This window comes from Ochlerotatus camptorhynchus, unplaced genomic scaffold, assembly GCF_037179485.1.
Source record: "Ochlerotatus camptorhynchus isolate MF236.1 unplaced genomic scaffold, CSIRO-AGI_Acam_v1.1 ptg000288l, whole genome shotgun sequence".
Lineage (NCBI taxonomy): Eukaryota > Metazoa > Arthropoda > Insecta > Diptera > Culicidae > Ochlerotatus > Ochlerotatus camptorhynchus.
This window is the reverse complement of record NW_027040777.1, coordinates 13,158-39,456: the sequence shown is the minus strand read 5'-3', so window position 1 is coordinate 39,456 and position 26,299 is coordinate 13,158. Positions and strand designations below refer to the sequence as shown.

General features: G+C 35.6%; 1 protein-coding gene and 1 long non-coding RNA gene across 3 annotated transcripts in view; one reads left to right on the top strand and one right to left on the bottom strand.

Annotated features, from left to right (window-relative positions):
- Positions 1 to 855: 855 nt before the first annotated feature.
- LOC135706699 (uncharacterized) lies at positions 856 to 1,489 on the bottom strand. The gene is made up of 3 exons (XR_010518182.1): positions 1,411 to 1,489; positions 1,215 to 1,318; positions 856 to 1,153 (listed from the first exon to the last, which is right to left on the bottom strand). It is a non-coding gene; the product is annotated as an uncharacterized LOC135706699 (long non-coding RNA).
- Positions 1,490 to 2,175: 686 nt separating this feature from the next.
- The window catches only part of LOC135706698 (nucleolar protein 58-like), a 35,122-nt gene continuing 10,998 nt past the window's right edge, over positions 2,176 to 26,299 (top strand). Inside the window, exons 1-2 of one of the 2 annotated variants that reach the window (XM_065228351.1) lie at positions 2,176 to 2,285; positions 2,668 to 2,744. In XM_065228351.1, coding sequence (XP_065084423.1) covers positions 2,241 to 2,285; positions 2,668 to 2,744 — 122 coding nt within the window. In that variant the 5' untranslated portion in view covers positions 2,176 to 2,240. The remainder of the gene's footprint in view (positions 2,286 to 2,667; positions 2,745 to 26,299) is intronic. The other variant, XM_065228352.1, reaches the window with a different exon arrangement.

Below are 26,299 nucleotides of genomic sequence, written 5' to 3'. Positions count from 1 at the left end.
TCAGCCCAATATGTTACTTTTGAGTAAATTGCATATTCTCAAATGTACGTGAATTAAACTTAATTTTGGGTAGAATATACTTAAAGGCCCAAGCGCAATGACGGCGGAAGCGGAACGGCAACGGCAGCGGAAAAGCCCGATCTGAGTAAGCCTACTTGTCGGATTGAAAACTAGTTAGATCCAAATCGACTTCGGTTTGGCATCTTGATGTCATTAGTGACAACTGTCAAACTTTCCGTTTCCGTTCCGGTTCCGCCCACATTGCATTTGGGCCTTAAGAGTAAGTAATTTTTTTTGCTGGTGTTAAAAAGAAACTACTATAGATCAGTGCACGGTCCCTAACCTCACTTTTTGCTCCCTATCATTTAGCTTCTGAGTAAAAGAGATAGCAACGAATGGGAGCCAAAACAAACCACCCAAAACTGTCAAAACTTACGGGTGAGAGAAGAGTGCGGCAAATCTTCGTGAACTGATCAATATGCCTCTATACACGGTAATCAAAACAAACTCGCTTATGACTATAAAGTACGCTCTTTCTTTGGAAAATGGGACTACCCAATAAAGCAGTATACTGTTTTTACTCTCTTTTGCGTAAATTGAATGTACGTCAGAATCTGCATACTTTTTACACCACATAGTAAACTTAAAAATGCGTAGTTTTGACACCCCGAACAAAGTATAAATGCGTAATTTATACTCCCACATGCATTGTTTAATGCATAGTAATACCTTCAATAAAACAAATTTTGTATTTCAAGTTGGTTTTAAATATTTAATAAAAATGCACAAGAATTTTAACGGTAATATTTATTTATTTATTTATTTAATTAAATGGAATAAATCCTTTCTAGATTGTATTCGCATTAATCGTCTCACGCATTTTATTACAAAGTTTGTTAACTGAGAGTCGTGAACTGCTCATTTTTACTTTATAGCTAAGTATTTTAACTAATTCAGCCATCTTTATCAATGTAGCTGGTACCTTGTAGTTAAATACAATGAAATTTTTTACAAATGTTTCTACTGCTTGGACTGATCTAGTACCCAAGGAAAAAATATGGCCCTCAATGAACATCATGTAGACGTTTCCCTGGTTAACAATGTGGGGAGGCACCGGCGCATTATGCAGAACTGCGTACGCCTAAAGGGATTCCTATTGTAAAAAAGGTAACGATATTAATTTTTCAAAATAGCAAAATATTAAAAACACTTACACCAATCCATCGAATCAGCGTTGCTGCCAACTCCTCCTCGACTCCCAATGGCATCACGTTTGGTGGTTTTCTAACGCCTTTTCAAAGGCATCCGCGGACATGATCTACATTTAGATGAAAATTTCATATAACACGTAATGGTTACTCGATGTCCTTTTTTAATTTGGTTGACAATAAAAGTAAATGCGTTAATTACCTGCCAGTGTCGTGAATACGTCCTGTTCCAAAGCTTTTGACAATTCCTCCATTTTCCGCTGACCCACCGCTGACACTTTTACAAAAATAATCCGGGACCGGGAACTGAATTAAAACGCTGCTTTTCCAATGAACGCTGTTTTGAAAATGGCGACACGTCGCGGCATAAATTTTCTTTTCTCAGCGGGGACTACTTTTTACACATTTTTGTTCGTCGTTGACGTACTCGAAAATGCATAAAAAGTACTCTTCATTTGTAACTAAAATCTAAACATTTTTTGACGTATAAACCGTATTCTCGAAAATGTGTAAAACATAGTCATAAAAGGAGAATTCTAGAATTACCGTGTATGCGATTTCCTCAAATTTGGGTATTGGGCTGAACCCCGGAATTGAGGGAAAAGTACTTAATTTTGGGTAGTTTTTCATCTCCGTGAGAAGCTACCGATAACGAAAAAAAATAATCTGTCCACCCTGTTTCGTACATGAATTCGAACTTCCGATAGAAAGAGATGTCAATATTTATTCTCTTCATGCTGTATTATTTTTGATAGGGTTTTTATGTGAGTATAAAGGAGGTAAGATTTTCTTCTCTGTTTTACGCACAAATTGAGGAGAAACTTTGTTGGAGTAAAGAGAGTTTCCTGGCCTGTCAATTTTGATAGCAACAGCAAACGGAAAACTAAAGGTGTTGCTGCTGACACGCGTTTTACAGGTTGTTATTCCAGTTAATTGTAATTAATGAAATATATTTGTTTTATTTAATGTTCGGTAGCCCGTGTATGGCAGACGTATACACAGTTTGCTGAAAGCTGCTGATTCCAGAGAACCATGTTTGTTTTATATGAAACTCCAGCTGGATATGCTATATTCAAGGTAAAATTGTACCTTTTTTTTGTAATTGCATATTTGTTGTAATAGTTTAGTATGTGGTTTGTGCTGGTTAAGTTTAAAAGCATACATAAATTTAAGGAAAGTTACAAAATCAATGAATATTGGGATTTTGTTGGAAACGTGATTTAATAAGCTATACATAAAATCAAAACATTCCTTATTTATACGGTTAGTGAAAACAAAATCATTTTATTCCTTGATCCGGTTGATACGAAAAAAGAAGCTAAATTTGACATGTTTGCTGATAAATGTAATTTGCGTGGGCCATAAACGTAATAATCAGGTTATTTTGAACCGTGCACGTGCAGTCACATCGAAAAAGCGTTTTATAAAAATAATGTTTAATATCTGGTTTTACTTGCAGCTTCTGGACGAAAAAAAACTCCAGGAAATCGATAACCTCTATTTGGAATTCGAATCTCCAGAAAAGGCCAACAAGGTGTAAGTATATATATATCTTCCTTAATCCGTCCTTTTTTCTTCAAACCGATGATCCGTTCCGCATATCCATTTAAGAAAATATGGTATACGCTTTTATTGATCCATCGAAAAGTAAATATAAACCCTTCACTCAGCATTGTGTTAGTCAAAAATGTTGATTTTGATTTATAAACATTAACCTTTCCATAAATGTAATTTTCTCGACCATGCGTTTGAAGTAGGGGTGTTCTAATAAAAGCATAAGTCACATCTTTGCTTGATTTCCTATTAAAATAGGGCTACATTGAACCAACGAGAAATGTAAATTTCACCAGATAAATCAGGTGACCTTTAAAAAATATGAATCCATTAAAAAATACATGTTGCACATCAAATTCAATGGCATGGTAATGAATTCCGGTAGATTGACTGATGGGGATCAAGTATACTGGTAAATGTTAGGTGTAACTGTCGTGGCGTATTCGTTAATTCAGTTTGTTAGTTGTTGAGAGATGGAAATACGCGTTTGTTATTGCTACTTGGTTTGGAATTTTGTGCGTAAGTTTAATGAATATTAAACTAATTAATCCTATGGCCTCATTGGGGAAGTCGAAAAGAAGCGTTTTTTGTATGAAAAGTCGTTAAGATTAGTTGCATACATGCTTGGCATACACAGTTTTGGTCACGAACTGCTAATTTGCTAATAACTTTGCATACAGTTGACGTAACATAGTTCTTTTTGAAGTAGTAGACAGAATAGAGTTTAATCTTTTTATAGATACGTAAAAAAACAGTAGACTTTAATTCTAGTAATAAATGAAGTGCTCGCTGCATATCTCGGACTTTAAGTGTAAAAAATCATTGATGTTGATTCAAATGTGTACTGTGTATTTATGTACTCTTTGCATATCTATAGTAAACTATGATTCTAATCTATCAATTTAAAGAAAAACAGTTTTAAACAACTGAGTGAAAAGTTATTAACAAATGAGCTGTTGGTGTCTACAACTGTGTATGTCAAGCATGGTTGCATAATGTGAACCCGCATAAGCGCGAACCATAAATTGACCTTACCGATAATGGTTATAAATTGTTTATAATCCCTGCTAAACTTCAACTGAAATGGTTATGGAACTTTACATGAACGTTTAATGATAAAGTTTTAACCTTAAGTATTATAGTTTTTTGGAAGTGGACCTTACAAATAATGGGTTGTTAAGAACCATTACCATTCAAAATTCTTGTTTTCTCCATACATTTTCGGAAAGAAAACTATACTAAAACCTTTTAACTTATGGTTTGAGAACATTAATGGTAATGGTTATGGTAACCAGTAAGGTCCATGAATGGTTTTGTAACATCGATCAACTTTATGTGGAATATATCGCGAATTGGTTGCCTGTAAATTACTGATTACCAATTCACGATATATTTCACGTAAAGTTGAGTGATAATACAAAACCATTAATGGACCTTACTGACTACCATAACCATAACCATTAATGTTCTCAAACCATAAGTAAAAACGTTCTAATATAGTTCTCTTTCCGAAAATGTATGGAGAAAACAAGAATTTGGAATGGTAATGGTTCTTAACAACCCATTATTTGTAAGGTCCGCTTCCAAAAAACTATAATACTTAAGGTTAAAACTTTATCATTAAACGTTCATGTAAAGTTCCATAACCATTTCAGTTGAAGTTTAGCATGGATTATAAACAATTTATAACCATTATCGGTAAGGTCATGTGATGGTTCGCGTTTATGCGGGAACCCTTGAATTGCAATCCATATATAATAAACAAATACCATAAACGAACGTTAACCCGGATAGTAGAACAATCCCTCAAATGGTTTGGATGGTATCCCGAACGGTTCTGTGACACTACCCCGAACGCCGTTACCCCGAACGGTACACTACCCCGAACGCCGTTACCCCGAATAGTACACAACCCCGAATGACCATTACCCCGAATCCATTTCCAAAAGCTGTTTATTTTACTAATTATCTTTAGTTGGTTAAACACTGGTGCTATATTGTAATTAGAACAAAAAGTTAAACCTATGTATTAATTAACAACAGGGCGATTCCCGTCAAAAAGTCCAAGTGTTCGACGTTGTTTTCGTAGCTTCGAACAAGCTTTTCCAACTGCTCATCTCGCTGGATATCCTTTTTGCGTCGCTTAGTGGGTGGTTCGCCATTCAAAACGCGCAAAACTTCTACATTTGTGTTCCGCTCTTCTAACTTAAATTGACTCAAAACAGTATAGAAAGATGGGTTTTCTCTTTTCAATAACCCATTCCATTTAGAATGCCAGCCTTCGAGGTTATTAGATGTACGTTGTATATTAATCTCGGACGTTCTGATAGACAGACCACAGTGCGGGAGGGAATACTGGTCTACGCATGTTCTTCCTCTTGGCTGGTCCATGCACGTACGTATCATTGAAGTAGCGGAAGAAGTCTTTCATTACTTGGGGGCAACGTTTTTCCAGCTTATCAAATGCCGTTGGAACTTCTTGCGGTGGCAAGAAGGCTAAGGCTGTGACCTGCTTAAATGACAGCTCGGTTATCTTATCGTTACCATAATTCCGTTTCAGCCCCATTTGCTGTAACTTGCGGAACAGGCTTTGGTTAAAGTGAAAGTAACATCCGTGCATCGCTGTCCCAGGGAATGCTGCTTTGGCAGCATTAATTGCTGCAAGCTCAAAATCGATGAGGATTACTGCTGGATCTAACTCCATGTCATTTGCCTCCGCTATTTCACACAGTTCGGTAAACGCAGCACTATAGGTGCTCTCGTTTTTCTTAGGTAATAGCATGTACACTAAAGGAATGAACCTTCGAGAATTTGATTCACCAATATTGGCATGGATGGTGAAAATCTGCTTGAAGCTTCGCGGAGCAGTGATGAACGTACCATCCATGATCCAAACTGAAGCCTTTGAAATAAGGTTTAGCTGTTTTGGTGAAACGAAAATCAATATAGTGCCTTCGTCAGTCTTTTTTACACGCTGCAAGAACTGTTCGCCATCGGTAGTCGTTCGATATATTTCGTCGATGTCATCAAAATCATCTATGTCCACGGGATCGTTTGATGTATCTCCTTTTCTGCGTCGTTGAATAATTTTACGTTGGGCGTTTCGACTTATTGAAGCTTGAACCTATGAAAGGTTTTAATTCGGTTAGGTAAATTTGAAAATAATAACATTTGGGGTTATTCCGAGAGCCGAAGCGATTTTCGTCGTGGTGACGTGACTCTCCATTTGATTTGCAGAGAGACACGTCACCAAAACGTGACTTTTCTCACTTCGCTAGTGACAATAATCACTTCGACTCTCGGAATAACCCCTATTATATGAAGGGAAATTTGTGTCTGTATAGCATATACTCACATATGAGATCAAATTAACATTATTAAAATAATCAAAAAAAAATATATTACATATTTAAATAATTTAGACAAAATTATTGATTCTATGACATTTGGTGGTAAACTATTTCACGGTGTAGGCGGTTCTTTGTTAAATGTACAGAGTTTCTTTTATTAGTTAATTAATCAAAAAAGTTAATTCTTCTTTGGTAAGTTCCAACCGGTGTTATCCTTAGATTAAAACCCGATCAAGAACGTCCAACTGGTTTGATGTTGATACCGGAATTAATCAATACGATACTAAAAAAACATTTTGCAGATCATCCAATCAGGGTCGGCCTAACTATTAATGGGGTACCGCCTTTGGCATAAATCCACTTGGCATAACATAACTTAGCATGATGGTCGTTTGGCATAAAGGTCATTTGGTATAAAAGACGTTTGGTTATAATTATAACAAAAATAATACTACACACATTCATTACAATATTTGATAAATAGCTACACTGACGCTCAAACCATACTGACATTTCCGCCCAACTGGCATACTTTCAACAGAGATTTTCCCTTCTTTCAAACATGAGCTGTTCTTTCGAGTTTTATTGCTGCAGTAATTATTGGCGCTTTCTCACTGATCCTTATTTGTCGTGCAATGAATTAATCGAAAATTCTTTATTTATAATTACCTAACGAAATGTGTGATGCTTCCAATTTAACCATTTAAACCGCATTGAAATTTAAACGTATTCAATTGTTTTATGCCAGATTACTATCAAATGAAATGACCTTTATGCCAAATGCGGTAGCCCCCAGTCAATTCAGGTTGAAGCTAGTCGGTGTAACGGTTCTATCACATTCCCCAGAAAAGTATGCCATGTATTAGATTGATTATTTTTGTTTATTATAGTCACTCCTGGAATCTTCCTTCGCATATATAAAAAGAAGAGAAAAACTTCTTAATAGGTCAAGGGGTTTTAGGAGACCTTAATGGATCAAAGGGTTTTCCCTTGTTTGAAAATATAAGAAAAGGAAATAATTAATTCTTTGGATATACGATAAAGAAGGGAATATTTCCTTCTTTGCATATGTATAAAAGAGAACATCATTAATTCGTTAAATATATGATAAAGAAGGGAATATTCCCTTCTTTGAAAATATAACAAAAGGAAATAATTAATTCTTTGGATATACGATAAAGAAGGAAATATTCCCTTCTTTGAATTTATAACAATATAAAATGACAAAAAAAAAAGTGATAAATTACTAATTTCATCATCTTTTCTGGGGAATGGTACATTCTGGGGAATGTTATAGAATCGGTGTAACTGGTATTATTAGCAGAAAAAACAAGCAGATTTTTTTCCAAAGGGATTATAATCCTTCACGCAGCGATCTGGGTGTATGAGATTCACATCTTCTGCATTGAAGTTTCCCTCTTTAGTGACACTTCAACAAATGGATTGAAAATATAATAATATTCCTTCATAATCGAATATTCTAAGATGAGAATATTCCCATTTTCCTTCTGAAAGAACTTATATTCAAAAGAAGGAGAAATATCCAATAAAGATTTCTTTTCCCTTAATTTCTTCATGAGCTGTTCTTTCGTATTAAATTGAACCATAGTTCATGAAAAGAAGAAAAAATATCCATTTATTTTCTAAAATTACTTATTATTATTTTTAATCATGTTCTGGTCCAATTAAGTTTGAAAGAATAGCTCATGATCAAAAGAAGGAAAAAATTCCAATTACTGTTTATTAAATTACTTTTTCTCCTTCTACAATTACATTCCAGTGTTTAAAAGTATGAAAACCTCAAAACTCCAAAGAACTGCTCATGTCTAAAAAAAGGAAGAATTTCTGTTCTTATACATCCAACTGGTGAACATAAAATAATCATATCGCAAACAACTAAATCATTCAAATCAACATTACCAATAGTTGGAGACTTCGTCATCTGTCCGATGGTGGTATTACTTTGCGTGGAATATGTGACTGAAGTGAAAAAGTAAATTATCGATAGATGAGTTTAACCTGCGTTTTTTTGTTTGAAATTAATAAACAATATGATAAAACGGAAAACATCTCACATTTACGGTTATCCACGAAGTTATTAACCGCAAATGTTATTGGATCAAAATTTTACATACTGAGTATAATAGTTGAATATACTGTTTGAAAATGCAAAAAAAGTTATCAATATTCCACGCGCACAGTTAAGGGGGTGGAAATGAGGGATATTCACGCAGGGGGAGCTGTGGTTGCTAGCTGTGGAGCTACCTAAAAACTTATCGAAAAAAGTCCAAATAAAGTGTTTACCTACCTCTGGTGAAACCGCCACCGACACTTGGCGTATGATTTTCCCTGGTTTGTCTGTTGTTTCCATAGCTCTTTGTGTGATCTTTGATCTATAATCAGAGGAAGCAATCCTCAATGACGATGGCTCGTGATTATGCTCCTTTTTAACCATAATTTCAATCCTCTTGTCACTTTTCCGTGTGATGGCTCGACTTCCACATGGTCCAGCTAATCCTGGAGTTCTACGGAACTCGCAATCCCAATATTTGGCCTCTTCTGTCTAAAATTAATCATGATACATTTTACTACGTGAAAGCACCGAAGAAAGTTCATAATGGATAAATGTACTGTTACTTACTGTTTTGTTGAGATGATATGAAAACCCGTTGTGGCATAATTTAAGTTTTCCTTTCACAGTTCGGATCAGTTTTATATCATCAGTCCCTGATGACATAACCTCATTAGACGTAGCGTGGCTCTTTGCATTGTGAATGCCTTTGTTCTTTGCAGTCTGAGAACTGTTTTGAGCTTCACGACGAACAATCTTACGTCTCTTGAATCGACGTTGGCTGCATGATGGCTGTCCTGGCGAATTTGGGATTTCATCAGATGATAGATGTTTGGTCGTTGATGCCATAACCTCATCAGACTCAGCGTGACTCTTCTCATTGTGACTGGTTTTGTTCTTTGCGCTATCGATTTCGTCAGGTGATCGATGTTTAGTCGTCAATGATATCATTTCATCGGAGTCTAATTCGGATTCATACGTTTGTACAACGTTGCGCTTGAATACATGCCTTGGTTTATGCATCTTTTTACGACTGGGTGTTGACTCTTCGGATGAACTTGAGAAATTATCATAGTTTCCCGACTCGCTTTCCGATGGCAAATTGTCACCAGAATCCGATAATTGTGATACTAAGCGACGTTTGAGTGTAGATGTGTCCTTGCTGGTTGATGGTATCTGGGCATCTCCGGAAAAAAATGATTGGTCGATTTAATTTAAATTGGGTTTGGGTGATTAATGTTTTCGATCCAGATGTTTCGACATCAGAAAACCCATAAAAATCTTCAGAATCACTTGACTTCATTATCAGCACTGAAAAATTCTCACGAGAAAAGTACCACGCTTCTCCACTGAACGTTATAAAATGACAATTGAACCAGGCAGCATGCTTCTATTGCACCCCATTCATACTGCACTAATAGTATCATAACCTATACATCAAGTTTTCACTGGAAATAATATGTATGACATTTGATGTCAAGATAGTTCACTTTATATGACTGTATGTACTATGGTTCAAGATTATAGTCAATGTTTGCTATAAATAACAAAACGACGCATTTCCCTGTTCGATTGACTCGGATGCGCTCGCTCGCTCGCTCATTTTGGATAAAATGTATAAAGATTTATTAACTACAATGTGTAAAATTTATCGCGAAAATTATTATTGTGAGGATCCGCTTTTCTTAGTTCAAGATATTTGTGGACCTGTTTATTTGTGGCCCCAGTTTATTAAAAAGATAATCGCATCAAAAACATTGTGCTATAATGAGCGTCTAAAATTAACCACGTTTCTATACGTGAATGGATGGAGAGATCCGACAAGCTGGCTCAAGTTCATTGTTCGAATAAAAGGACCTAGTTTCGTGAAGTATGAAAAGGAAATACAAGGTTTGTATCAGTATTATCAGCAGGAAAATATACAATGCAAATATTTTTCATTTTGTGTTGTACATAAAATGCATGAATATCTCAACGGTGTTCCAAGAAACAAATCAAATAATGATGAATAATAAATGAACTGAAAACAAGCATACTGGTTTTGGATTATTATTCTATATATAAAAATGAAAATGCTTTAAACGGCTCAATACATTAATATAGGGAAAAGAGAGGCATAGTGAGCATCCTGTGCTTTGGGAATGGGTTTCTAGCTACTCGAAGCAAATTAATTGGTAGTTGGGTTAATCTCATATTAAATCTTCCATTTGCATGGTTTGAAATTTAAGGTGGGTTGCCATCTGCTCACTATGCTCAATATATAGTAAGAAAATAGCCAAGGTTGAAAAATTCCTAACTTTTTTTTTCGTGGATATGGCATTCGGGGAAATGTAGCACAATCCTTATCCTTTTAATCGCATGCTGTTCTTCCGTTTGTCTTAATTTCGGGGTTATGGTCATTCGGGGTAATGGCCATTCGGGGTAGTAGGACATTCGGGGTAGTAGCTTTCGGGGTAACGGCGTTCGGGGTAGTGACATTCGGGGTAGTGACATTTGGGGTAGTGTCACAGAATCATCCCGAACACGTTGTTCTTATGGTTAATTATATTAAGGATATCCAAAACAAATTGAATTACAACAAACGGACGTCTATTGGTAATATGATGTCCTCTTCGACGTGATCGTTGGAGAAAAATAAATGTAAGAATCAAAACTTTTTTTTAAATAAAGCAGAGGCATTCCACGAAGGTTCGCAAATCGATCCTGACTGATCATTTCCAATTACGCTGAAACTTTGCACAGTTGTTCTTTTTTAGTAAGGATGCCAATTTGTGTTATCAGTTCTTCAAATTGAATCACGACTACTTTTTGAAAAGGGCCTGTGTAAAAATAGTACTAATGAGTTTAAAAATATATATTACCGAAACGCTTTGTTCGATTGATTTGGTGTTCTCAGCAAAGATGTAGATATTATTTTGGCAATTGTGTTAAAAATATACACTGTAAAAAATTTCGTTTGTTCCAATGAAAAAAATTATATTTGTTACTAAAAAAGTTAATTTCTCTAAAAGTACAAGTTCGCTTTAAACCTTATTGAAGCTCATAATGTTTGCTACAAACTGGCAAAGTTTGGTGATGGTAAACTCAAAAACAAAAAAAGTTATGGTTTTTTTAAATTTTCACGATTTTTACATTTTCATTAAAAACACATGTTTTTTAACCGTGAATTGCATTTTAATTTTACACAACTTTCTCCAAGACACCATAGCAATCAAGCAAGCCGTTTTTGCAATGTTAAAATGTTTATTTTATAAGCGCTTTTCTACACAGGTCCTATTGGAAAAGTAGTCGGGGTTCGCTATTACAATTTGTAATAGCGAATCCCGACTACTTTTTTATTTTCAAATTTCAACTTAAATCCACAAAATACATTTTTCTGCTCTTTTTTACTTTTTTTATTCGGAAACCTTATGGACAGATTATACATAATTTATTTTCATTGTAATACACTTACTTTCTATTTTTATTTACATCACTTATTAAAAACATTGAATTTTTTGGCATCATTATCATTACAGTTTGGCTTTAATTTCATTTTCTGAAACAGGAATGAAAGAATGAAACTTTTGAGTTCCTAGAATTATTTTTGCATTATTATATTGCTCGTTGAGGTGTAAAGCCATACTTTCGTATTCCTCTGTTGTAGCAAAACTAAATGATAATTTTGTTAATTCTTCTTCTTTTCGATTATTTGCCCAATTATGTTCACGTTCTTTGGGTAAACTTGCTCTAGTAGCCATGCGTTTTATTGTACCTCCAATAGCGTCACAAGGACCTTTCCCATGTGATGTTGCAAAGAAATGCCATTCGGCTTCAATTCCATACTTTGATTTAAATTTAATGTTTTAGGCTAGCACACAAGACGCGGCTCCATCGGACATAAAATAAATCTTGTTGATATTTTTACTTTGGTTAATGCGTAAAAAAAACTTATCATTTTAGAAATAAATAAGTTAACAGCCACTGAGTCATGCCTTAACTCTTCAGAAATTATAATAAAACTTAAATGTTTAACTTACATATTTTCTCTGAAATATATAACAAATGGATGAATGGTAGCTGCTTGTTGGACATTCTAGTGATGAGACTGAACTTCATCATGTAAGGGAAATGTTGACTTCGGCAATACCTTAACCTATTATTGTCAGGGGGGTAAACAAGTCCTAGAGCACTCAAATTTGGCCAATAGATGCTCTGAAACACAATGTATCCTCATGCCAAAATTGAGCTCTCAAGGACGTTGCTTACCCCCCTGACGATAATAGGTAAAGGTATTGCCGAAGCCAACATTTCCCCTAAAACAAAGCTGTAGTTTTCGGAAAAATCGCAAGTAACTAAAAATTCACCTTCTTGCAAATTATTTCGTGTAGTTTTCAAAAAATTAGATTGCTGTGTTTTTATGAAATCATGTGAAAATCAAACTTGTCAATTTCAGACAGAAAAATGAAACAAACTCGACTGCAGGCTTTACAGTAGTTTCTTAATCACATCTATCCGTAGTAACCCACTGTTCAAATGAAAGCTGATGAATGCATTTTTCCTCTAATTGTTTTAATAAAAATGTTTTCTAATGCGGAAGAGTCTGGACAATCTTCACAACACCGTAGATAGCAATATGTTGTCTTGTTTTCACAATGTAGGCTGTCAGTGAACGTTTTTACATCATTTAAATGGTTAAGCTTTTTCAAACTGTGTAAAATTAGATTGATGTTTTCATGCGTTGTGCACACGCAAACATTGTGGGTTCCAGAGCTGGTTAAAAGTTTACATTGCTTAGGGCGGATTTTTGCAAATGAAGATAATCCAATTTTTACATTGCAGTGAATTTCATTGAATCGTTTATAAGCTTCTCTCAAAGTCATCATTAGTAATCTTTTTTGAATGGCTTGTCGTTTTCTTCCTTTCTGCACAGACACATAAAATTTATGACTGCCAATTTTGTTTCATCACATTTTAATACATTACAAAAACGGCTTGCTTGATTGCTATGGTGTCTTCGAAAAAGTTGTGCAAAATTAAAATGCGATTCTTAAAAAAATATACACGGTTGAAAAACATGTGTTTTTAATGAAAATGTAAAAATCGTGAAATTTCAAAAAATCCTAACTTTTTTGTTTTTGAGTTTACCGTCACCAAACTTTGCCAGTTTGTAGCAAACATTATGAGCTTCAATAAGGTTTAAACGTAAATTGTACTTTTTGAGAAATTAACTTTTTTAGTAACAAATATAATTTTTTTAATTGAAACAAACGAAATTTTTTACAGGCACCAAATCAATCCAACAAACCGTTTCAGCAATATATGTTTTTCTAACTCATTAGTACTATTTTTACACAGGCCCTGTTAGAAAAGTAGTCGTGATTCAATTTGAAGAACTGATAACACAAATTGTAAACTTATAAGATAAATAAAATAAATAAATGAAATACCCATGCGTTTTTATTTGCATCTTACATTTATTACTTTCGATCGTCTTTAATAATAATAATTTGTACATAAACCTTTTCGTTGAATATATTTTCATTTGATGAACTTTTGATTGGCATGTTTTTATATGTGCGTTTTTCGTCATTCGAAAATAGTTTTGCTGATATTTTATTTTCGGAAATCGGAACAATACAGTGATATTTTCTTGTAGCTGGGATCGTTTTGGCCTTTTCAAAAATGCTTTTCCATTCTGCAGCAGTTCGTATTCCTTTTGTGACACAAAACAAAATGACATTTTTGTTAAATAATCATTACTCTTCTGGTTAGCCCATGCATATAACTCTGCTGTACTTGTGATTGGATGTTCGTGTTCTACAGCCACACTTGCGTTCCTTGCCATTCATTTTAATGTGCCACCAATCGCGTCACATGGTCCCTTGCCATGCGAAGTTGCAAAAAAGTACCATTCAACTTCAATATTGTACTTCGTTTTAAATTTACAAAGACTTGCAAAATTTTTGCAATTTTTATATTGGGATGCAGCTCCATCAGACATAAACATCGCTTTTTTTACTTGTATTTTTGTTTGCAAAAAGGTCAGTAATTTTGAAATAAATACTTGCACCGCTATTGTATCGTGTTTTAAAACTTCAAACGATCAAACTTAAATTTTGAATTATACCTGATTCTGAATAATAAATGCAAAAAAGATAGCTTGTTGATTATTCCAGTAACTACTTTGGGCAGCATCTTGAAGAACAACTATTTTCGGAAAAATCACAAATTATGACAACTTCTCCATTTTTAAGAGTATTTTTTTGTATTTCTCTAGTAAAACTAGACTGCTGAGTTTTAATATAATCATGGGATACCAGTTTTTCCAACTTTTCGCAAAAATAAGGAACAAATCCATCTACTGGTTTTAAAAGATTCTTTAAACTACATCGATCAGTTGAAACCCATTGTTCAAAACATATTTCAGACATACCCTGTTCCTCGAATTTTTCTGAAAAACTTCTTTCAAAATCTGAGAGACCTGCAACGTTCGCATTCGCGGAGATAACAATGTTTAGTTCTGGATGATGAGCTGAATAATATTTCTTCAAAATAATGGTTGAAATCTTTTTCGAATGAATATTTTCTAAGACAATGAAGCATTAAATTAATATTTTCATGGATGGTACAAACACAAATATTGTGAGAACCTGAACTACCAAGTAATTTGCAATGCTTTGGTTTTAGTGCTGCAAATGAACTAAATCCAATGCTATTTTTACTAACTTCTTGAAATTTAATAAAAGCTTCTCGCAATGTACAAACTAAAAGTCGCTTTTGAATATGAATCTTCTTACCTTCCTTCTTCACTGAAACGTAATCGTTTAGTCCTGGCGTGGCTCTGCTTAAAGGGTGTCCACGATGAAATTGCCACACACAAAATTGATTCGCAAAATTCGAGTTTTCATCCGATTGCCATCAAATTTTCAGGGATTGAGAAATAACTATTAAACTTCATTTTACCATTTTACTCGTATTTTATTTACAGTCCATACGCAAATGCCCGCACCTTGGCCTTAACCCCGGCCATAAGATTCTGCACAACCTGTGAATCAACCGTTTTTTACATGTAAACCCATACTTTCTTCAGTTCCTCGACTGTCTTCACCAGTGCTGAAAACTATCACTATCAACTATCAAAATTCGCCGAAAACTACATTCTTTTATCGTCACTTTTCAATTTATTACTGCTCAGTCGCCAACGAGAAAGAACGATTTCTTGTCATTCACCAACACTTTCTCAGTCATCCCCAGTCATTCACTGACAAAGGTTTCACCTCTTTCATTCGCTTTGTCAATGACAAAAGAATAAAATTCTCGTCGCTCGCATCTCAGAACGAGCGATCTCATCACTCACGTATTCTTCTAGTCATTTTCCTTGTCTCTTTTGCTCCTTCCATATCAAGCGAAACGGGCGAAAATCAAAGTTGACGTTTTGATCCGTTTGTTTTGTTTTGATCAGTTGCGAAGATAAGAATCTGCTGGAAAGCGTCAAAAGTACGGAAGGAATCGTGCCAACGTTCAAGGATGATTGGGATGATCTGGCAGTGAACGGTGCCGACGACGAAAGAGTGGAAAACGCCTGCGTGGACGAAGAGGAGGAAGCTATCTTGGCATTGATGGAATTTGCCCAACATACTGAACCAGTCTTTGCGCCGTTCAATCAAACCGCTTTCGAAGAAATCTACAAACTTACCTACCGCAACAAAGACATCCGCAAAGCTTCGATTGATGTCTTGAAGCGGTTCGTCGTGTCGCTCCACGAGCTGAGAAACGTCGAGGAAGTCATTAAAAATTTTCGGATTTTGATTCCCAAGCAGAGCGATACTATCCGGACGAACGAGGAACGGATCATCGTCAAGTCGGCTCTGGACGGATGCAGTTGGTGCTGCTACTATGCATGCAGAAGAACAGAAGGATGCCATTTTTGGGTGTGTCGTTGATGTCCTGAACGGTAAAGTAGTCTGCAAATTTGATGAACCAGTCGAAGAAGAGCAAGAGGAAAGCGAGTCAGTGAGGCAATCATCGAGTCGGTTTGGTATTCTGGCTAAATTTGGAAGTGCCCTACCTCCGATCAAATTTACCGTGTATTTTGGAAGCGTTTAGCCTTCATTCAAAAAATCGTAAGTTGTTATCGATTCTTAGGCCCCTATCCAATCATTGACCATTGACTATTCTAATGACCAGGAGAAAACCAAACGACGGACCTTTGCAATTGGCGTACTGTACGAGTGCTTCCGTGGCCTGAAAGTGTTTACTGCGAACTGGGTCGAGTTGCAGTTGCCCATGTTCTTGTCCAACAATGAGGTGCGAAACACTGCCAAATCCGGCATCGGTGAAATGGTGCTGCACGGAAACGAGTGTTTTTTTTTTTCAAGAGAGCCGGATTGCGCGCAATCTACAGGAAACAGAAGATTTTTCAAAAGTCAATTTTAAAGCCATTTTCCCTATAAAATGTTCTTTTTTTTTGGTTTATTATTAAACAATTAATTTAATTTTGTTGCTTATTTCTCTGCAGATTATAACAATTTACTATTTAAACATACTTACTACTACATTTACTATCTTAAACAATTTACTATTTAAACATCACCTTCGTCATGGAACTTAAAAACAACAAGTGTCTAATCGTGGATTTAAGTGTTATATTCAACTTTATAGTCTACGGTAACGGACGGACGGACATCAAACCGACTACTTCAATGATGTGCTCGGAGTTAAAAGTGTACTCGAGGTAGTACTTGGACTTTGAAGTGTACTCGAGGAAGTACTTAGAGCATCCAGTCTCGCATCAAGCTTTTCATCCAGCGAATCCTCCCTCCAATTATACAAATTTGGAAGCAGTTTCTCGTACAAGTCCTTATTTAGCTTGGTAGTCAAAATGTTCTGAAGGGTATCTTCACCAAGTGTGCTCCGATGACTTGTAAGCACTAGAGCAAGGGCACTAAATGCTCTCTCCACAGTTACCTGAGTTGCAGGAGTGGCAAACACTACCATTGCAACTGCGTGCAATTCGGGGTGTGTAATTTTTCGGCTAACCCAGTATTGCCAAACATCAAAATCATGTGGCTGACGCTGTCCAACATCAATCGCTTTTAACTGCTCCATGAATGTCGAGGAGCCACTTGCAGCGCATGGAGATGTCAAAGACCCACCGAACATCTCTGTTAGGAAGTCATCGAAATCATGTCCAACAGTTACTGGGGTGTTTGTATCCTTTTCATTTGGGACAGGATTGACCTGGCAGATCCGCTTCCAGGTTTCGACAATATAAGACTGAAATAATAAAAATAGCATGATATTTTAACCACATGGAAGATAATACATTAAAAACAAACCTGTACTATATCCTTTTGGTCATGTTCAATTATCTTCGATCCTAAGTATGTGAATCGGGGGTCTAGATAAATGGCCATTTTAAAGGCTCTAGATGTCCGTAAACTTTCCAAGCGATTGCTGAGCGACTGAGTGAGATCGGCTGCAAACGGGTTAGAATCTAGCTTCCGAATCTCATTAACAACCATCAACCACTGAATATAACACTCAGACAGTGGCAAGTGGTTGGCCTGCATTCTCTTAGTACATACGTACAGAGGGCGGAAAGCTGTTTCATACTGACAAATGAATGACCAGTAGTTGGAGAGCGCTGCAATTGTTCAACAATACATTTATTTTTTTTTAAAGGATTAACACTCAAATAATCTCGAGAAAATTGTCATATGGTCGAAAGGAACAATTTTACCCAATGACGTCATTTCACGACACTACTAGCTCGCCCACGACTAGCACCATCAATAGGAAGGGGGAAATTTATCCAACCTTCTTCTGGTGTTTGTTTACGTGGGTGGACTACTGTGTTACCTGACTTATAACGAATATGCGTTGCTTACGAGTACCCCGAATACAACGTACAACTCACCTAATTTTGCATAGCATTTGCAATTCAATATTAGACGAGCTATACGTTGTATTTGAGATACTCGTATCCAACGTGTATTCGTATTATTCGCTATAAGTCAGGTAACACAGTTGCAGCAATGAGATGTAAACAGGTGAGGACTAGTGCATTTGAGGTCTGTTTAGTACTCGGCTATTTAAATTTATGACGGAGTGTAGCAAACGAAACAGACGGCAAGCTCATTGTTTACAGATCATTGAGCTGGCAGTGTTGAGAAATTAATGTTTGAAGTCATTGTTAACAATTGGGGGCCATCTACAAATTATGTAAGGGACTTTGATTATGGAACCCTCCCTTGTAAGACCATTTAAGATTGCCATTTAAACTCCCTTCTCACTCAAATCTAAGAAAGATTTTAAAAGTTCCTGAATCGAAATGCTGAGAATCCCTACCCCTTCTAATCCGTTACATAATTTGTGGATGACCCCTTGAAACTTTCAATCTTATGAATTTTATTTTAGGAATCAGGGCAAACATGTCAGAAGCATCTAACTCGAAACGTAAACATGACTATGAACTTCGATTTCTTACAATATCCACGTTAACCACTTATACCACAAACGAAGTGACAGACAACTGGCGAAGAAATCAATTAAATAATGTGGTTCGCTGTAGATTAATTCTCTACAGATTGACGAATTTTTTAATTTTTTTTTAATTTGTCGGCTCCGATTTTGATGAAAATATGCACAGTTGTTCTTTTTTAGTAAAGATGCCAATTTGTGCTATCAGTTCTTTAAATTGAATCACGACTACTTTTCTAACAGGGCCTGTGTAAAAATAGTACTAATGAATTTAAAAATATATATTGCTGAAACGGTTTGTTGGATTGATTTGGTTTCTTGAGCAAAGTTGTAGATATAATTTTAGCAATAATGTTAAAAATATACACTGTAAAAAAATTCGTTTGTTTCAATGAAAAAAATTATATTTGTTATTAAAAAAGTTAATTTCTAAAAATTTTCGTTTTATACCTTATTGAAGCTCATATTGTTTGCTACAAACTGACAAAGTTTGGTGATGGTAAACTCAAAAACAAAAAAGTTATGATTTTTTGAAAATTTCACGATTTTTACATTTTTATTAAAAATACATGTTTTTCAACCGTGTATATTTTTTCAAGAATCGCATTTAAATTTTGGACAACTTTCTTCAAGACACCATAGCAATCAAGCAAGCCGTTTTTGCAATGTATTAAAATGTACTTTTTGAGAAATGAACTTTTTTAATAATAAATATAATTTTTTTCATTGAAACAAACAAAATTTTTTACGGTGTCTATTTTTTACACAATTGCCAAAATAATATCTACAACTTTGCTGAGAACACCAAATCAATCGAACAAAGCGTTTCGACAATATATGTTTTTAAACTCATTAGTACTATTTTTACACAGGCCCTTTTCAAAAAGTAGTCATGATTCAATTTGAAGAACTGATAAAACAAATTGGCATCTTTATTTAAAAGGAACAACTGTGCAAAGTTTCAGCTTAATTGGAAATGATCGGTCAGGATCAATTTGTGAACCTTCGTGGAATGCCTCTGTAATAGAATTTTCTTACAAGCACAAACGAAGTGACAGACGACTAACTGGCAAAAAAACGATTAAATAATGTGGTTCGCTGTAATAGAATTTCCTTAGAAGCTTGTGTCATCAGCCACCAGATAGGCTAGTATTTTTGTTTTTATTTGAACAAAGTTGATTTTGTGTGCTAATGATCTTTGACAGTGTGCAAAGAGTGTATCATTCTGTTATTTTTTAGGCATTTCAGTTTTGAGTAGAGTGAAAGAGATAGAACCAAAACATTCGAGTACATTTGATGAAAATGCTAGTACAATCCAGTAGTAGTGTTGCCATGTGTTACACTGAAAAATTGCAATAGTAGGTTCGTCACCAAAGTTTTAAAGCCGCTCCGTCTGTCACTTCGTTTTTGCTTATACCATAGAGGTAACTCTAAGACTAGAAGGTCCCGAAGAAACGTGTTCAACTTTTTGGCTCAGCTCTGGTACTATCTTCGGTCCCAAGCTAATCGATTCACCCCTCGAAACATAGGAAAATCCACTAACCCCTCATTTTATCTGTCAAACTTTCATAGCGAATCAAAACAAACATTGTGTAGTACTAGAATGTTGACAAGAATGGGGTACGTTAATCGATTTACTTGGGACCAATAGGCTAGTCAAGTAGTGAGCCAATTTAAAATCGATAGTTTCGCATTGATTGTTGTTTATACCCTCTGATAGAACGTGAGGAACTAACGATTCAAGCTGTTGTTTACGTTTTGAGTTAAGCCCTTCAGTTTTCATTGAAATATTTGATTAAAATTACCTAACTCAGGAAACTCCTCAGCAAGGTGGCGGAAAAATACTTCTTGCTTGGTTAAGCTTTCCATCATTAAATAAATGCCGCACCATCTCGTCTGGTTCCAGACCGGCGGGTATGATGCATGGTATAGTTCAAAGCTCGTTCGGTACTTGATTTGTTTACATTTTTTTACCACATCTGTAATCTGCCTGACGTTTTCGTTTCCCTTGTTCACTACGTCTAATATGGCTAGTTGAATGGTATGCGCTGCACACCTAACCAAATTTAACTGACCTTGAAACTCTTCTGTCAAAGATTCCAGAAATTTTTGTTCAGTGTCATTAGCAGCATCTTCTTCAGCATCTTCGCAACGCAACATTTCAGTTTCAAGTTCACGCTTCAGAAGCTTCACCGTTGCTATCATATTTGCACCGTTATCACATGTTACAGAAAAAATCTGTTCAATGGTTATTCCGTAACCATTAATGATTTCCAGTACCTTAGATTTAAGGAATGAAGCAGTTTGTCTTTGTTGTACTTCCAGCATACCTGTATAATGTTACGTAATAATTGAAAGGTATAACATTGTTTTTTAATTGGTCAAAGGATCTAAAATCTCGAGAATGTTTACTTAAGGTTGGAAATAACAATTCAGGGGAAACATTTTAAAATGGCCTAACATAAAACGTACACAATTTTACGTAAACATTGAACATAGATTTCCCGCGAATGCCCACGCAATCTTAGCAATAGACTTTTAACTTGAATGGTTTTAACTGAATGTCCGTTTACTGAAACTATTTTTCAGTTAAAGAGCATTTATCAGTCAAAATGATGAACTTTCAAAATGTCAGAGAGACTGACAGAAGCTGATGAACACTGGCATTTTGAAAAAAAAAATGATAGCTAGTTCGACACAATAAAACAGCATTTCAGTTAGTGAATGCCGTCCACTAGTTAAAAAGTAAACATTTTTCAGTAAGCGAACGTTTAATGTACACCATCTGTTAGATCAAAAAATTTTCTATCAGATGATTTAGTTAGTTTGCGTGGGTGTTGTAATTCATGAGAAATCGACGATACATGTTATTTTTTACGTTTTGACTGACTCGTTTCCCCTAAATTTCAAACGTTAAATTCTAAGTACTGCTCAGAATTTGACATGTGAAGTAATTTTTAACAGTTTTAGCTTTCAACAATTTGAAACTTTCTCGAGAAATTGGTGGACATGGAAACAATAAGCAGAAAGCATTTCTATTTGAAAAGTCATTTGGTTGAAAATAAGAAAATCTGTTCACATTTAACGTAAACTATGACTTCAAACGTCAATTTCATGGAATTCCTAGCTTGCTTTCGCAAATTCGCACTACCATCAACGTGACTAGTTCCGTTAAATTAACGTTAGAAGCCATTGCTTTTAGTTCTATACAGAGCTAGAAAAATGGCCTATCTGCTCTAATCGCTTCTCTACACGAAACGAAAATCAATAATTTAATTTATGTGTTTCACTTATACATTTTTGCCAAAGCATCAGCCTTATACATTCCATAAGACATACCACATAGGTCATATAAGAATGCATTAAAGGTATGTGTGACCGCTTATACATTTCATTTGACACATGATCTTTATTAACTTTTTGCAAGGCGTCTGCTTATTAGTTGACTTATACATTTTATGAATAATCAGCAATGGAAATTTGCCAAAAGGTATAAGGAGATTTCTATCCGTGTACATCGACAACGTTATTTGTTCTGTTCGACGATTTTGAATTTGAACGTTTTTGTGGTTTTCAAAAGAGAAAGTCGATGAAAAGAATCGATCACAGCAGATAGGCCATTTCCCCCTGCATACAGAATTGTTACTCGTGACCAGGCTTGCTTCCACTCACTTGCTATAAAAAATTGTTTTTCGGAATTATGAAATCATTAGATATTATAATGATAGTTAGTAGTTGTAAGTCACAAGATAAGGTTGTAAACTAGGTGTTTGACACATAACACCTGTCATTATTGCTTTCAGTGCGTCACAATCAGCGATTTTACGATTCGTGAGCACTCACTCTGAGTGAACGCTCACGAATCATAAATTCGTTGATTGTGACGCACTGAAAGCGAAAATGACATGTTTTATGTGTCAAATACATAGCTTTCAACCTCTTCTTGTTTCTGACAAGTACAAACTTTCATAATAGCATCCAATGATTCCATAATTACGAAAAACATTTTTTATAGTGAAGTGAGTGGAAGTAACCCTGCTCGTGACTTAAACCTTAAATGTGCAATGTTGATTTTAAAAAAATGGCGAAAAAAGTTTCAAATTCTTTTCTAGCTAGATTGTTTGTTTGGACAATTGCATTAATTTTACGGAGCAGGAAAACTTTAATTCTTCGCATGTGTTTCAATTAATTTCAATGAAAATTCGATGCTAAAGACCCAAGCACAATGTATACGTTTACGTTGCGTTGACGTTAGCTTGGCAGTTAACCCATGGGTTATCCGTCTAACTTAGGGCAAAACAACAAAATCGTATCCATTGTGCGTAGTTGTTTAAGAATAGAGAGACCTCCACGCTTAAGACTTCCGTAACCAGAATCTTTTAGAAAACATTTACTAACCTAATGTGCGGACTACAACCACGCCATCTACTGTGTACTGTGAATTTATGCCTAGTACACTTCTGTTGTACCGGGAAGCAGAGTCGATTTTGATCGAAAGTAATTTTCCACGAACTTCGTCTTTTATGTAATCGTGTATTATCTCATACGCCACTTTTAAATGGACTTTTATGTTACTTCGATTAATACATACACCAACAGCTGCTGCGATCGGATCAAAAAGCTGCTTTATTCCTTCCCACTCGAAGCAGGATAGTGGCATATTGTGGTACGATACCATTTTGATGCTTGAATCAACAAACAGTTGTTTGTCGATTGCGATGGGTCTTTTCGCAGCAATTCGAGGCTTTTTGGATCCATCAGGACTTTTTTGTAATCCTTTTGCATTTGCCACCTCCGTGTGCCGAGCACGAAAATGGCGAATGAAGTTGCCAACGTCATAGGATCCCTGCGTGTATTTACAGTTGCTGCTTGGGTCGATTTGACATGAAGCTTTATTTCCGTTCCTCAGGATGAACTTCGAAGCAATTTCCGTCAAAGAACTTTGGTTTTCGTTGGAACCACTGCGCCTTTTACCAACTTGTTTCTTACCGGCGGGTGACACTTCCATGTTATTTTGATTTTCCATTTTGGATACGTTCAGAACTTCGCTGAAAGGGAAAAAATATTTCAATACAAGGAAAATATACAAATGAGTAATTTAAATGTGAAGAAGCTATGCCAAATATAACTTGAAAGAGTGCGCTCGAATTCATATTACAAGAAGCGAAGTGAAATTATACTTGAAAACGTGCGCTTAAATTTGGATTCAAATCAGTCAATTTCACTTTACAAGGCGCGCTCGACTTTGTATTAGAATTGAAGTGTAGTTTTACTTGAAAGAGAGCGTTCAAAATTGGATTACAAAAAGCGAAGCGAAATTTTACTCGCGCACTCAAATTCGGATTACAAGAGGTGAAGTCAAATACTACTTGAAAGAGCGCGCTCAAATTCAGATTAGGAGAACTGAAGTAAAATTTTAATCGAGAGCGATGTAATTTTTTACTTGAAAGGGTGCGCTTGAATTTGGACTTTGAGAGGCGTAGTCAATTGTTGCTATAAAGTGCGCTTTTGAATTTGGATTAAGGGAAGCAAAGCCAAATTTTATTTGAAAAAGCGCGATCGAATTCAGATAATGAGAAACGAAGTGAAATTTTATTTGGAAGAGCGCGCTCAAATTTGGATAATGTGAAGCGGAGTCAAATTCCACTAGAAAGGGCACCTGAATTCGAATTAAGAGAAGCGAAGGAAAATTTCACTTAAAAGCAAGCTCCAATTTGCATTTTGAGTGGCGTAGTCAAATTTGACTAGAAAGCACGCTCGAATTCGGATTAAGAGAAGCGAAGTAAAATTTCACTTGAAAGAGTGCGCTCAAATTCGGATTAAGAGAGGTGAAGTCAAATCTTGCAATAAATAGCGCGCTCAAATTTGGATTTTGAGAGGTACAGTCAATAGTATAGCAATGGAACTCGGATTAAGAAAAGCGAAGTGAAATTTTACTTGAAAGAGCGCTCGAATTCAGATCACGAGAAGTGGAGTGAAATTTTATTTGAAAGAGCGCGCTCATATTCGTATTAAGTGAACATGAAGATCCGAGCACTAGCACTAGCAGTTCTACTTTTGAGTGCAGCGTGCAACTTTAAACTCGAATTACATTTTACGAAAACTTTGCGTTGTGCACAATATCTCCGCAACAAATGCACCGATCGATCTGAAATGTTCAGGGGTTGATCTAACTAGCTCGTGGACAAAGGGATTTTAATTTGGATGGAAATTGTATTTTTAATGCTCAGAAAACTAAATCATCGGACTAAGTGACGGCATAATTATCACTTAATTGATTTTTTATGAACTCAAAGACTCTTATATCGTATTCGTTTATTATTCAGCTCCAACCTGCACCGGGTTTCAAGATTGGGTCTGCTTGTTTTCTGACAAACGTCAGTTTGCTCGTTTGTTTTTAAAACCTGGCTCAGGTTGAGGTTCGCACTGACAAAAAGTTCGGTTTCGCACACCGATAAAAAACGTATTCGCTTTTAATCTTTCTAGTGATATTGGAACACAATATCAAGCTTGTTATTTATTTACAAGCTCCTTTGGTATTGTGAGACAACAAACAACATGAAAAATTGTAACTGCATAAGAACCTGCAAAATACGTGTCGATGTTGTGACACAGCACGCCTGTCTCATTGCCGTGAAGCGAGCTTGATTTTATCATCGCCACGCAGTTTGCAGATTTCAATTGAAATATTGCATTTAATTTGAATACTGCAATTTCCAGATTTTTATTCCAATCATACTGGTAATCATACCTCAACATATTTTGCTATTAACAGTGGAAAACTGGATGAATTTTTAAAAAAGTGGAAGATTTCAAACTTTAACTGTTTAACTAGATGCGTCCTAAAAACCTGGACCATGTAGGCATCACCAGGCATCATCACACTTCACTGCTCTGTACTTCATAATACACATAAATGGTAAATCGTGATAATTTTTCCTAAAAATTATCATAAATTATGCATAACTATGTGATAGCACGTCAGTCTCTTCACGATTTTCGTGATATAATTTAATGTTTCCGGGATTTTCGCGACTGAAAGTTCAAATCCGCGACAAATCCGCAAAATTCACGAAATCCGCAAATGTTTGTAAAAACCCTGGATTTCCCAACACTTAATTCGCCGTTTCCTTTTTCACGAACTAGCTATTATAGTAAGCAAAAGCTCATGAAAAAAACAGATCGATTGGTGAATTTATTATGGAGATATTGTGCTAACCGCAACTGCTATAAAAACTGATGCGTTTCGAGAAAAAAAGCTGTAGCTCGGTAAATTATCACTATTTTCTCTAGATTTCTTTTTACAAATACATAAAAACATGTTCTTTTGGATACCCTTTAGCTGGTGGTATGATATTTTCACTTAGCACTTAAAAATCACGAAAAAACAAACCTGAATTTCACCAAGCCTAGGCAAATACAACTACTTCAGAGAAGCGAAGAAAAATTTTACTTGAGCACGTGTCAAATTTTATTTGAAAGAGGCGAGACATGGGCCGTGAACGAACCTTTTGAAAGGCAGAGGTCATTCACTTTAGCCTGTCATGTCACATAGCGAATGACTGAGGAAGTGATATAGAAAAAACCAAAAATGACGAAGCACCATTGCCTAGTCATTCTCGAAATGACACCAGACAGAATGAAGAAATCGA